This window comes from Coregonus clupeaformis, chromosome 10, assembly GCF_020615455.1.
Source record: "Coregonus clupeaformis isolate EN_2021a chromosome 10, ASM2061545v1, whole genome shotgun sequence".
NCBI lineage: Eukaryota > Metazoa > Chordata > Actinopteri > Salmoniformes > Salmonidae > Coregonus > Coregonus clupeaformis.
This window is the reverse complement of record NC_059201.1, coordinates 11,875,433-11,890,132: the sequence shown is the minus strand read 5'-3', so window position 1 is coordinate 11,890,132 and position 14,700 is coordinate 11,875,433. Positions and strand designations below refer to the sequence as shown.

General features: G+C 43.0%; 1 protein-coding gene across 1 annotated transcript in view; it reads left to right on the top strand.

The window, feature by feature from the left end:
• Positions 1-9,375, top strand: part of LOC121574844 (ski oncogene-like) — a 44,928-nt gene extending 35,553 nt beyond the window's left edge. The window contains exons 2-7 of the mRNA XM_041887473.2: positions 4,419-4,538; positions 5,022-5,125; positions 5,328-5,596; positions 6,328-6,611; positions 6,736-6,966; positions 7,111-9,375. Coding sequence (XP_041743407.1) covers positions 4,419-4,538; positions 5,022-5,125; positions 5,328-5,596; positions 6,328-6,611; positions 6,736-6,966; positions 7,111-7,305 — 1,203 coding nt within the window. The 3' untranslated portion in view covers positions 7,306-9,375. The remainder of the gene's footprint in view (positions 1-4,418; positions 4,539-5,021; positions 5,126-5,327; positions 5,597-6,327; positions 6,612-6,735; positions 6,967-7,110) is intronic.
• The last annotated feature ends 5,325 nt before the right edge of the window (positions 9,376-14,700 follow it).

Genomic DNA, 14,700 nt, shown 5'->3' with positions numbered 1-14,700 from the left:
GATTACAGTGAGGGGTTTAGTAGGGGGAGGAGTCTGAAATGTGAAACTGTTGTGTGTTGTTGCTGTGTACATAATGCCATGCTATCATGCAGCATGCTGTGGTTTTGTGTGACGGAAGCCCAGGGAAGTTCAGCTGTGGAAACTATTTCTGGTCGCGCGGCCGTGCTGAGTGCACTCCCGTTTCTTGTTTTTAGATAATTCCAATTGAAATTCTAGCTTGTGCTTCAGCAAATAACTAAATGATTAAACATTTTATCACCGCTTTCACAGCCAATAGCGTGACAGACATGAAACATTTAAACAACGAGCAGCCGGGATTGATGAAATGGAATTAATCGTACCCAGATTGTACTTTAAATTGAACCTAGATATTTTTGAGTTGTTGCAGCGTTCTAAAGTTCTCAACCAGCAGTTTGTATTTTACTATGATACTTCAAGCTAAAGTAATTTGTTGATTGGGACTGTAGTTGGATTAATAAACCAAGTCCATCATGTCAAATTAACTAAAACAACATTCTCCTATCAGCTCCGATATATTTGTGATATACTATTCTAACGGTCAGATAGTCCACTTGGAATACATGTTGTTTATGTGTCTGTTGACAGTTATATTGCTGTAAGGAGGATTTGCCCATGTGGACGTTTTCTCAGCGAGAGCTTATCACTGTATTACCACACCATTATATGACTGTAATTTCCAGATAAAGCATGTCTGCTTTGCCCTGGGCACTGTTAGGCCCTGTTTAGTCTCTCATTATGGTTCGTCAAATAAATATCCTACAATAGCCAGTTGAAAAGGGCAATGCTTGAATGGACTCTTTAAGAGGAGGCTGTACTTGGCCTTCAAGTATACATTCCTCCAGCTCAGTGCTCCCTCTGTGGTCCTGCTCCCCTCCCCTCCCCTCCCCTAGCCCTCCCCCTCCCTCGTACTCACCACTTCGTTCCCACAGGGGCCCTCGCCAAAGCAAACTCCTGAGAGGAAGTCTCCCCCTCCCTTTTTCTCCCCCTCCCTCTTTCCCTCTTTCACTCTTTCACTCGCTCCCTTCTAAGAGGGGCCATGTTGGGTAGTTTAGGCTAGGATTGCATTGGAGCCCAGTGAGGGTAATGTATTCATGGCATGTGGTGTGTAGCCAGGCTAGGAGGACGTATGAGGAAAGTGTTATGGCTGTGATGCTGTGTCTGTGTGGCCTGGTTATGGCTGTGATGCTGTGTCTGTGTGGCCTGGTTATGGCTGTGATGCTGTGTCTGTGTGGCATGGTTATGGCTGTGATGCTGTGTCTGTGTGGCCTGGTTATGGCTGTGATGCTGTGTCTGTGTGGCCTGGTTATGGCTGTGATGCTGTGTCTGTGTGGCCTGGTTATGGCTGTGATGCTGTGTCTGTGTGGCCTGGTTATGGCTGTGATGCTGTGTCTGTGTGGCCTGGTTATGGCTGTGATGCTGTGTCTGTGTGGCCTGGTTATGGCTGTGATGCTGTGTCTGTGTGGCCTGGTTATGGCTGTGATGTGGTGGTGTTAAATAAAGACAGTATGGCTCCTCTCCTGTGAGATCAGTGTCAGACTTAGCCAGCAGGTCTCTTGTGGTGTCTGGGAGGGTCTGTTTTCTGACTCTGTGATGTCTAAGGCTCCACGTCTTCCTGGAGCTGCAAACCTCAGGGTAGAAATAGTACCAGACAGAAAGCTTTTGTTGGGAAAACAACAGCAATGGCAGTAATTACAGACTCCGGTTTCGCCACTCCTCGCATCTTAGAAAACCACAAGCAGGTGAAGGGTCGAGTCATCGAGTCATCGTGGGGTCAGCTAGAGGTCTGGGTTAAATGCCCCTGAGCATTAACCTCAATGTCTGCTGCTTCTGATTGCGTGCGTGTGTGTGTGTGTGTGTGTGTGTGTGTGTGTGTGTGTGTGTGTGTGTGTGTGTGTGTGTGTGTGTGTGTGTGTGTGTGTGTGTGTGTGTGTGTGTGTGCGCGCCTGCGTGCGCCTGCGTGTGTGTGGTTAGACACTTAGAGAGGAAACAGATATGTGTGAGTCAGGGAGGGAGACATGAGATGCGTGTCCAGACAACCACAGTTATGCCCTATGCACTTGGGCCTTGTGATAACACAACTGCTTTATGATTATAGCTTTATGGGCCAGAGGCACAGCTAGAAATGACAAGGTTGTGTGGCGTGTTTTAGTCTGAGTGCCATCGTACGGTAGACTGAGGCAGGCAGTGCAGTGTGAGACCTGACTGACAACTACTTCCTCCCCCTCAGTGGAGGCTGGTGACGGGAGGACGGCTCATAATAATGTCTGGAACGGAGCGAATGGAATGGATTCAAACACATGTTTGATATATTTGATACCATTCCACTGATTCCGCTCCAGTCACTACTACGAGCCCGTCCTCCCCAATTAAGGTGCTACCAACCTCCTGTGCTCCCCCTTGTGTTACACTTGAATTTAGTGGATTCTGCTATTTCAGCCACTCCCGTTGCTGACAGGTGTATAAAATCGAGCATACCGCCATGCAATCTCCATAGACAAACATTGGCAATAAAATGGCCTTACTGAAGAGCTCAGTGACTTTCAGTAACTGCCCTGGTCAACTGTAAGTTGTGTTATGTGAAATGGAAACGTCTAGGAGCAACAACGGCTCAGCCTTGAAGTGGTAGGCCACAGAAGCTCAGAGAACGAGACCGCCGAGTGCTGAAGCGCGTAAAGATCGCCTGTCCTCGGTTGCAACACTCACTACTGAGTTCCAAACTTCCTCTGGAAGCAACGTCAGCACAATAACTGTTTGTTGGGAGCTTTCTGAAATGGGTCTCCGTGGCCGAGCAGCCACACAAGCCTAAGATTGCCAAGCGTCGGCTGGAGTGGTGTAAAGTTCGCCGCCGTTGGACTTTGGAACAGTGGAAACGTGTTCTCTGGAGTGATAAATCACGCTTCACCATCTGGCAGTCCGACGGACTAATCTGGGTTTGGCTGAATGGAAGCAAGTCCCCGCAACAATGTTCCAACATCTAGTGGAAAGCCTTACCAGAAGAGTGGAGGCTGTTACAGCAGCAAAGGGGGGACCAAATCCATATAAATACCCATGATTTTGGAATTAGATGTTTAATGAGCAGGTGTCCACAAACTTTTGATCATGTTCATGTAGTGTATTTTCCATTCATACCTATGTAGTATATACTTTTATGATACATCCCCTGTATATTTAAGGAATAAGGCCAGAGGAGGTGTGGTATATGGCCAATATACCACGGCTAAGGGCTATTCTTATGCATGACACAACACGGAGGTAAACATATCGTCATCCTGACACAGACCTCTCACACTGCCTAGGTAAACATATCGTCATCCTGACACAGACCTTTCACACTGCCTAGGTAAACATATCGTCATCCTGACACAGACCTCTCACACTGCCTAGGTAAACATATCCTCATCCTGACAAGTGCAGACCTGAGGGCAAGGGCTAGATTACTCCATCTCACCACAGGAGCCAGGGTCCCAGAGCTGCACACAACCTGTTTCAACACTGCCTCTTCCTGGATCAATGTCACATGGCCAAACATGCCGCTATGTGTGGCCCCTTTGCTCAGTGAGAAAGAGAGAGAGAAAGAAAAGGGGAGAGAGAGAGAGAGAGAGAGACAAGGAGAGAGAGAGAGATGAGAGAGAGAGAGAGAGAGAGAGAGAGAGAGAGAGAGACAAGGAGAGAGACGTTATGTTAGGTAGTCCCTCCTAACAGTACCATCATCTTGCTCAGCAGGAAACTTTGCGTGACTCTACGATCCGTGCCGAGGTGTAGCAGCACTGGCAAAACATTTTACTCTAGTTGTCCATCAGATTCCAGCGCCATTACTCTGCTCTTTATAGTTCTCTCAGCCCTCTCTCCCACACAGAGCAGAGAGCAGCTCCACTGCACCTAATGGTGCGGTGCGGTATGGTGTAGCTCTGCTGGCTGCCATCCAGACCAGCCTTGTTGTCTGCTACTCCCAGCCTAGACACACACAGAACAGAGCCTCCAGCTCTTATAGACACATCTACTGCTGCCCTCACACACTGGCATAGGTCCACTAGCTGATGTTGTATGGATGAGAGTATTTGGACACATGGATGTTTTCTCTGGAATACACCATCAAGTTAGATGATGAACAGTATCAAACACCTCTGAAGGGGATGTTGTGTAAAGAGTGTTGGGTCAGTAACCGAAAGGATGCTTGGTTCGAATCCCCGGGCCGACTTGGTGAATAATCTGTTGATGTGCCGTTGAGCAAGGCACTTAACCCTAATTTCTCCTGTAAGTCGCTCTGGATAAGAGTGTCTGCTAAATGACGTGAATGTATGGAGGACTTGTACAGTATAAGGAAGTGTATTGCAGACCACTCCAGTAGATTCCTGTGGATGTTGATAATGAATGGTCTCTTTCTCTTTTCTATATAGTCTCACAGCCCAGTTCCAGTTCCAGCCAAGAAGTCCAAACTGGAGAAACTACACTCTCCATCACCTGACAAAGAGAAGCAATCTGATTGGTTACAATCTCTATCAAAGTCAGCGAACAAGGTTAGTAGCTCATGATTTTCTTCAAGGTCAGGGGGATCCTACAGATGTAGGGTCTTAATTTGAGCCAGTTTGCTGAAAATAATCCTGCAGCTACAGGAAATGTGAATTATTATGTGGATTATAATTAACATACATTTTTGGTAGGGGTTGATACATTTTTCATTAGGACAAATCAAGTCTGACATTTTGAAGTGGAAATTACAAACTTTAGAAGCCTTTTTAAACCTTTAATACACAACACGTTTGCATTTCCTGCTGTGTAGGAAAGTTCTCAGCAACAAAAGAGTGATCAAATTAAGATCCTACATCTGTATACAGAGTCCGTGTCTAATTGATTGTGTTACCTTACCTTATACAGTTGTCAATTGTCTTTTTACAAACCAGTCTGCCTTATGAAATATGATTTCACTGTACCTTTCCAGGGATGTTTTTCAAATTCCCCATTTCACTGTATTATATTGTATGAATTCTATATTTTTTCAGGATCTGAAACCGGTCCAGCTCAAACAGAGACTGTCAGCCTTCCGCCCGTGGTCCCCCAGAAGTCCATCTGCTGAGAAGGAGAAGTCTACTAGTCACAATAAGAGGTCAGTCAGAGACAGACAGTCATGTTGTCATAGTTTCACTCATCCATTTCACCACACCACACTAAAGGAGTGTTTGGCTGTAACATTCCTATGGGATTAATGTAATGATGGCCAATAACTACATTGTCCATTGCTATGATCCCTTACTTCATATTGTTGAAATACAGTAAATAAGGTAACTTGCATTTTCTTGTCATAACAGATTAGTCCACAAAAACGTAGACACGTCTGTAGTGCCGAATGTGGCCCCAGCTCCATTGGCCTACCAGAGAGAGGAGCAGGCCCCAGTGGGCCACAGCCAGGCTCCAGGCAGGGAAGACCAGCACATCAGCTCCAGACCAGCACCACAGTGTGGAGACTCACAGCCTGGGCCCAGACCTGTCCACATCAACACCAACACTAATAACACAGCCAACGGTGTGGAGGACATGGAGACTGACGGGGAGATTGAGGTGGACAACTGTGATGACTGTGAGTATGACACACTGTTGTGCAGACATTCTGTAGGAAAAATAGGGCACCATGACACAAATTACTCCAACTCTCAAGGACAGGCAACCTAACCCGAGCTAATACGATTGGAAGAAGGCTATGGTTAGATGGCCTGATCCCTGTGAGAGACTACCATCTAGTGGTTGGTCTGTGCAGCACAGAGCACAGAGCACAGTCTCAACTCACTGTCACTGCTGTTCCAAAACTTTTTTAGGCTTCCCTCTATTAAAGGCCTGGTGCAGTCAAAAATTTGATTTTCCTCAGTTTTATATATATTTCCACAATATGAGGTTGGAATACTGTGAAATTGTAAAAGTTATGTTAATACCATTTTAGTGTAAGAGCTGTTTGAAAAGACCCGCCTGAAATTTCAGCCTGTTTTGGTGGGATGGAGTTTTGACCTGCCTGGTGACGTCACCAGGCAGTAAATTAGTTAATAGACCAATAAGAAAGAGAGTTCCAAACCTCTCTGCCAATAACAGCTAGTTTTCAGTTTTCCCCTCCCCACTCAGACCACTCTGAGACAGCCCTAGCAAAATTATTGCTTGAGAAATTGTTCTTTGCTAAGAAGCTATCTTGTTTTCTTTTGACCATGTTAATTGAATGCAATCACAGTAAGATACTTAATTATTACCCAGAAATGATTTGATATTGAGATAAAATGGCTGCATTGGATCTTTAACATAATGTTTTATTTTTCTGTCTTTCAGACCCACCATCGGTCCCCTCCTTGGCATCTCCTCCCTCTGCCTGCTCCAGTGTGTCCCAGACCCTGACCACCCAGAGCACCGTGAGGCCCCTGGAGGGCCCAGTCCAGCTGTTATTACCAGGGGCCCCGTCATGCCCAGAGCTGGACACATTGAGACAGACCCTGTATGGATGCCTGGACTCCAAGGAGGCCAGGGAGAAGTTCCTACAGGAGATTGTTAAGATGAGAGTGAAGCAGGAAGAGAAACTGGGGGTGGCGCTGCAGGCCAAACGCAGTCTTCAGCAGGTAAACCTCCCACTCAAGATCCAAAATGTCCGACCTTTGGCACAAAAATGAAAACAGTTTATTTATTGGTAGAGACATCATCTTTAGGACACAACAGAATATAGATTTTTTAATTACCCCACAGGAGCTGGAGTTTGTGAGGATGTCCAAGAAGGGGCGTCTTCGAGAGGCCATCGAGGCCAAGCGCAACCTGAGGAAAGAGATAGAACACCTGCACATGGAGTGGGACAGGAAGATGAGGGAAGCTGATGAGACCCGTGACCATCTGAAAAGAGAGCTGGAGAGAGAGATACAGATACGAGTCTGCGACAAAGGCTGTGAGGCTGAACGCCTGCGAGCCAAGTACTCCACACAGGTGAGAAAGAACCAAGATCCTAATAATATAGCCTACATACTTAGGATATCATACAGAAAGAATCACACACACACACACATACATAATTAACTGTAGTTGAGTCAATGTATATGCTCCCTGACTGATGTGTATGTTCCTTTCCAGATTGAGGAGCTGCAGGTTCAGCTGCAGCAGGCAGAGGCGGACCGGGAGCAGCTGAGAGAGGAGCTGCAGCAGGAGAGGGAGGCAAGGCACAGCCTGGAGAGGGTGGTCAAGGACTTGCAGGCTCAGCTGGGAGGCCCACAGGACACCCCCATGACCCCCCAACACACTAACACAGAGACATACAGACAGACATAACACCCCAACGGATCCTAAAGGCGCATGCAGTGGACTGGACCCAGAGACTTAATGCAAGAGGGTGGATACAGACTGGATTGTGCCTCTTGTTAAGGGAAAGAAATTCAGCAAATTAAAGATGTTTGTGGGAGCAAAGTCAAGATGTTTTCATAGTATGAAAAGTACATCTTATGGTTACTGATATGGTTACTGATATGATAGAAATTGACATTATTATAATAATATATGAACTTCATAAGATGAACTGGATAGAAGCATGAATACGCATGATGTACAGCCTACAGATGATAAGAAATAAACTCCATAGAAGACACCTCACAAGTGACTTTAGAGCCCTCAGTCAGATTCCTGAAGCTGTTCAAGGATTTCCTTTTGGTATAAGCTATTTAAAAATGTAGAAATATAGCTACATAATGTTACTTGAATATAAAAGAGGAGTGATTGTTTTCATGAAATGACAGCAGCAGATGCAACTCTTGCTAGTGCCACACAATCTCGGTACACTTTAAGGTATTACAAACCACTGAAAACAATGGACACCAGTTGACCACTATTTACTTCATTCAATCGATCAGTTTGCTTAATTCTAATGTTTTCATTTTGAGGTTGTACAGGAAATGTTGCATGAGCAGCACTGCTATTCTACAGGCAATGCTCACATACATACATATTTACACATTCACATACGAACATATGGGCCTATGTATACCAGCTTCTCTACCGTGTGTATTTGTGTTCTTGTATTTAAAGCCTGAAGTATTTGGGATTGTGTGGTCTGGAATCAGTTCCACACACCTTTTGTTCTCATCTTAAATATTTTATGAAAGTGTTACTTTTTACAATCCTTACACAACTTAATTTGTTTTGTTTTTAAATTGTTTTGAGATACAGTATATTGTGTATGACACCAAACATTGTGACAAATGTTTAAATGTGCTTGCCCATGCTAGAATGGAGTTCCGCCCGGTAAATATGTTACCCACATAAAACAACTTTGATAAAACTTTCTCTTTGGTGAATTGAGGTATTTCCAGTTTTGTATCGAGTACTGTCAAATAATTTATATTCCGAAATATTTTCATGCTTGTCAATTATATGCAGCATTCGTTTTTAGTCACTGGTTTTAGGGCTCTTTGAAAAAGCAACATGTGCTGTTTATATGAACGACATTTCTACATATATACAAAATATGGATCTATTTTTTTACTTTACAAAAAGGAATTGCACTTTTTAAAAATACAATTGCATTGATACAGACACACGCATTTAACTCCCTCTTATGTTTTTCAACTCACAAATTAACATGAACATAGAATTGAACAACATCATTTAATGACCTCTTGTGTAAATACAACGTTTAAGGATGATATTGTAAATACGATTTTTGTCGATAAGTTTGCTTGCTTCACACCTAAATTGCATATGAATATCATTTAGACTCTTACTTGAAACCAATAGAAACTCTATATTTGAAATGTTTATATTTTAGTTTCATTATTGTTCCCCTTCGATATCATCTGAAATCAATGGGCATTTATTAGAATGGATTATGGATAGAGAACATAAGCTTAAATATTGGTAATTGACCAATCAGTGGTCTTTGTGAGATGTAGACAAAAACAGAGAGAGAACATTTCAAATGTGCTCTTTATTTTCTTTCATCAAGGAGCATTTTCAGAAAATATATCTTATTTGATGTATCGTTAAGTGTCTACCAAAACCCTTACCAAAATCGATACCTGAAGACGATATCTCAGCATCAATTCCTTTATCAGGTTTCCCAATGCTAAAGCTCCTATTAGGATAAATATTACACCTTCTCTTGGTTTCATTCCTAGGTGCTCTCTGATGTATTGTAGAAGAAAATACTTTTATGTCTTATATACCAGCTACTATTATTATCTCCCCACTGAATACCTGTTGGGTACAATGTAATGACATTATACATTGTGTTTATGCTCTTGTTGTAGTTTTGTTTTGGAAGTGGGGTTTGTTTTTGCCGCTTGTTTCAGTGTATATTTTTTCTTTGGAAAACCTGTATAATACTCATTAAAAATCAAATCAACCATATTCACTATTGTGTTTTATATTTTATTACAGTCAGTGAGTGAGTTACACAAAGTGTAACACTGTTATGTATTCATATCTAAGAAACAGGGATAATTTTAAGGCGCAATTTGTAACTTCTTCATCCTCTGTGGATATGGGATAAAATGCAAAATAATTGATGCTCAGACAAAAACACACACACATACAGTATACAAAAACAAACATAAGCCAATCAGTGTGCAGAACATTCACAAAGACCATCCTCATTAGTCCTGTCGAGTCAATACATTTTTTTTTTTACCATAGATTATATTGTAGATTGCACCTGTTAATTAAAGACTTTGTTATCACTGATAGGTAAGTGTGTGTTTTTCATAATACAGACACCTAAAATACACAGCACAGAAAGATCCCTTTCATGTTAGTGTTATTACCTGCTGATTGCGTGGTAGTAATTGTTTATTGAGGGAAGTGCCCACAGTCTGCTGAGAAGGGGAGAGTTAGGCCTAGATTAAATCCGATCAAGCGTTAACCAGCAATAGCAGACACCCGATAGCAGGCACCCGCATAGCGGATGTTTTGGCGGCGTTGGAGGTGGAACTGCGTTGGAGCCGTCAAATTGGTGAGCAGCTGCCATTGCGATAATTTTCACGAAGCCACACCCACCCCACTGGAATTAGAAGTTCAGAACGAGAAAGTAAGTGTAGGTTATATAGAAATAATAAAATAATAAACTAAATGAGGATTTCTATAATCTTAATCGAGGTGTAGATTACATCTCACATTCCAGTGTTCGTACTTGCTGCATGGGATTTCTCTTAACGTGACTCCGTGCAGCCAATGGCAATGTCCACTTTAGGTATTATGCCAGGAGCCGCTTATGCGGATGTCGGCTAAAGGGGATCTGATTGAATAGAGCCCTTAATCTCATTTGTTTGACTGCAGCCTACACTCATAGTCATGCAACAAAAACTAACATCACATTCTTATCTGGGAGTGTCTTGGATATTCTGCATTCATCTACTCTATTGGACTCCCATTTTTTTGCCACTGAGTGAACATTCCTTTCCCATCACAACTCTTTCCCTTTCTTTAAGAGCATATTGTTAGTGTGAAAATCCCTCTTGGAAGGCAAGGCAGTGGCCTGCCTTAGCCCAGGATTACAGTTTGAGGAAGATTTAAGGGTTGACACGTGCTGCACACGTTTCCTCTCACTGCCACTTAGTGCATAACGCACTTGTGTGCACCGTAATGGATGCCTCACTGGGACCTCTGCTGTGGAATGTTTGATGAAGAATGGGATTGAATGGAGCAAACAGGCGCCTTCACTCCCTGTCCTATGTCTAGTCCATCTGGAAACACACATATAAACTGAGGTGGTGGACCTAATAAGCTTTTTAACCATGCGTGAGAAAGAGGATTCTGAAAATGGATTTACTTCCTGGATTATGGTATGGTAGGGAGTTTGTCTTGTCTTCAGGATATTAGTTTTGGATTGAACCACAGTCCAACTGGAGAGAGGAAGGCTGTGTGAGGGTGACACAGATGCTGGGTAGAGGACATGAGCAGGAAGCAGGTGTGTAGACCTAGCTAAATGATCTGTGCAGGAATGAACGTCAACTCAGCCATGGCACCGCTATCTCCAGGACTTTCTCCAGGACTGAGCTCCAACTCCACCCCACCAATGGCACCTCTATCTGGGCTGACTCCCACCAACACCCCACCGATGGCAGTGATATCTCCAAGACTGAGTCCCACCAACACCCCACCGATGGCAGCGATATCTCCAAGGCTGAGCCTCACCACCACCCTGGTGATGGCTCCCTCATCTCCCTTGTCTCCTGGACTGTTCTTCCCCTCTCTGTCCTCTCTGATCCCGGGGAGAAGGGCCTCCTCCCCCTTCAGCAGGTCCTCCTGCAGGTCCCCCAGCCCATCCATCATGACGTCCCCAAAGCTGTGGCAGAAAACCTCCATCTCCAGACTGGCAGAGGAGTTCTTCTGGATTGGTGGAAGCATTATAGCACAACCCAAATGGGGACTGGGTCAATATGGTAAGCTACTGATGGAGATATGATATTTGAAATATTTTTGTTTTTGTCTTCCCTCAAATGAGCTATTTACTTATTTGTGGGGGGGAAACCCACTGCTTTAAGTCATTAGCCATTGAGTGTCAACGAAATTGACAAAATAAGGATTATAACCTGCATATGGGAGCATACAGTGCCTTCAGAAAGTTCACACCCCCTTGACTTGTTCCACATTTTGTGGGATTAAAATTGATTTAATTATCTTATTTTTTTAAATGATCTACACAAAATATTCTGTAATTTCAAGGTGGAAGAAAAATTCTAACATTTGTAAAAAAATATATATATATACAGTGGGGGGAAAAAGTATTTAGTCAGCCACCAATTGTGCAAGTTCTCCCACTTAAAAAGATGAGAGAGGCCTGTAATTTTCATCATAGGTACACGTCAACTATGACAGACAAAATGAGAGAAGAAAAATCCAGAAAATCACATTGTAGGATTTTTTATGAATTTATTTGCAAATATGGTGGAAAATAAGTATTTGGTCAATAACAAAAGTTTCTCAATACTTTGTTATATACCCTCTGTTGGCAATGACACAGGTCAAACGTTTTCTGTAAGTCTTCACAAGGTTTTCACACACTGTTGCTGGTATTTTGGCCCATTCCTCCATGCAGATCTCCTCTAGAGCAGTGATGTTTTGGGGCTGTCGCTGGGCAACACAGACTTTCAACTCCCTCCAAAGATTTTCTATGGGGTTGAGATCTGGAGACTGGCTAGGCCACTCCAGGACCTTTGAAATGCTTCTTACGAAGCCACTCCTTCGTTGCCCTGGCGGTGTGTTTGGGATCATTGTCATGCTGAAAGACCCAGCCACGTTTCATCTTCAATGCCCTTGCTGATGGAAGGAGGTTTTCACTCAAAATCTCACGATACATGGCCCCATTCATTCTTTCCTTTACACGGATCAGTCGTCCTGGTCCCTTTGCAGAAAAACAGCCCCAAAGCATGATGTTTCCACCTCCATGCTTCACAGTAGGTATGGTGTTCTTTGGATGCAACTCAGCATTCTTTGTCCTCCAAACACAACGAGTTGAGTTTTTACAAAAAAGTTATATTTTGGTTTCATCTGACCATATGACATTCTCCCAGTCCTCTTCTGGATCATCCAAATGCACTCTAGCAAACTTCAGACGGGCCTGGACATGTACTGGCTTAAGCAGGGAGACACGTCTGCACTGCAGGATTTGAGTCCCTGGCGGCGTAGTGTGTTACTGATGGTAGGCTTTGTTACTTTGGTCCCAGCTCTCTGCAGGTCATTCACTAGGTCCCCCCGTGTGGTTCTGGGATTTTTGCTCACCGTTCTTGTGATCATTTTGACCCCACAGGGTGAGATCTTGCGTGGAGCCCCAGATCGAGGGAGATTATCAGGGGTCTTGTATGTCTTCCATTTCCTAATAATTGATCCCACAGTTGATTTCTTCAAACCAAGCTGCTTACCTATTGCAGATTCAGTCTTCCCAGCCTGGTGCAGGTCTACAATTTTGTTTCTGGTGTCCTTTGACAGCTCTTTGGTCTTGGCCATAGTGGAGTTTGGAGTGTGACTGTTTGAGGTTGTGGACAGGTGTCTTTTATACTGAAAACAAGTTCAAACAGCTGCCATTAATACAGGTAACGAGTGGAGGACAGAGGAGCCTCTTAAATAAGAAGTTACAGGTCTGTGAGAGCCAGAAATCTTGCTTGTTTGTAGGTGACCAAATACTTATTTTCCACCATAATTTGCAAATAAATTCATAAAAAATCCTACAATGTGATTTTCTGGATTTTTTTCTTCTCAATTTGTATGTCATAGTTGACGGTGTACCTATGATGAAAATTACAGGCCTCTCTCATCTTTTTAAGTGGGAGAACTTGCACAATTGGTGGCTGACTAAATACTTTTTTCCCCCACTGTATATGAAAAATAAAACACTAATAGACTGTATCTTGATTGGATAAGTATTCAACCCCCTGAGTCAATACATGTTATAATTACCTTTGGCAGCGATTACAGCTGGCTTCTGGGTAAGTCACTAAGAGCTTTCCACACCTGGATTGTGCAACATTTGCCCATTATTATTTTCAGAAATCTTCGAGCTCTGTCAAATAGTTTGTTGATCATTGCTAGACAACCATTTTCAGGTCTTGCCATAGATTTTCAAACAGCTCCAACTTCGGCGGAAGTCGTGACACACTATTATTGCAGAGTGAGTCCATGCAATTTATTATGGGAAAGGGGATACCTAGTCAGTTGTACAACTGAATGCATTCAACTGAAATGTGTCTTCCGCATTTAATCCAACCCATCTGAAACAGAGAGGTGCAGGGGGCTGCCTTAATCGACATCCACATCATCGGCGGCCGGGGAACAGTGGGTTAACTGCCTTGCTCAGAGGCAGAACCTTTCGGTTACTGGCCCAACGCTCCTACCCATCAGGCTACCTGCGGGACTTGTTAAGCAGCTTTTTACTCCTGAACTTATTTAGGCTTGCCATAACAAAGGGATTGAATACTTATTGAGTCGAGACTTTTCAGCTTTTCATTTTTTATTAATTTGTAAACATTTCTAAAAACATAATTCCACTTTGACATTATGTGGTATTGTGTGCATGTCAATGACAAAAAAAACTCAATTTAATCCATTTTAAATTCAGGCTGTAACACAACATAATGTGGAAAAAGTCAAGGCACTGTATATTATAACACTTTCAATTGCCACCAACAATCTGGGGGTTCCCATCATAATAGAGTGAAAATGCAGGTAACATGCATAGATGATGGTTATATGGACTCCAGACAATCCTTGGAGATTAGACTGAGTGATACAGACTAGCGGGCAGTACGTGTCTCTCTCTACACCAGATCGCTGAGGAAGGTTACCTGCTCTTACTGTCATGCTCAACATTACAATACAAACATACATACTATACAAGCATGTCAAAGCCCACGTGACAGGAGGTCCTAATGGAAGTAGACACAATCAATTACAGTAGACAAAATCAATTAGTCAATGTAGGAGCATAAGATTTTCAAAGTGGAAATTGCCTTTAAAGCCTTTTAAAACTTTAAATACACTACAAGTTTGACATTTCCTGCAAGTTCCTTTGCAACAGGTTGATCAAATTAAGATCATACATCTGTATATGCCCTTACAAAAAAAACACATACAAAAATCAAGTGAAAAGCATATGTGAAAAAACATAATTTGCTCAAATTGAGCTTTAACTTATGTTGGATGTTTTCAGTGCATTTTGAACGCTTTCAGACAATGCGATAA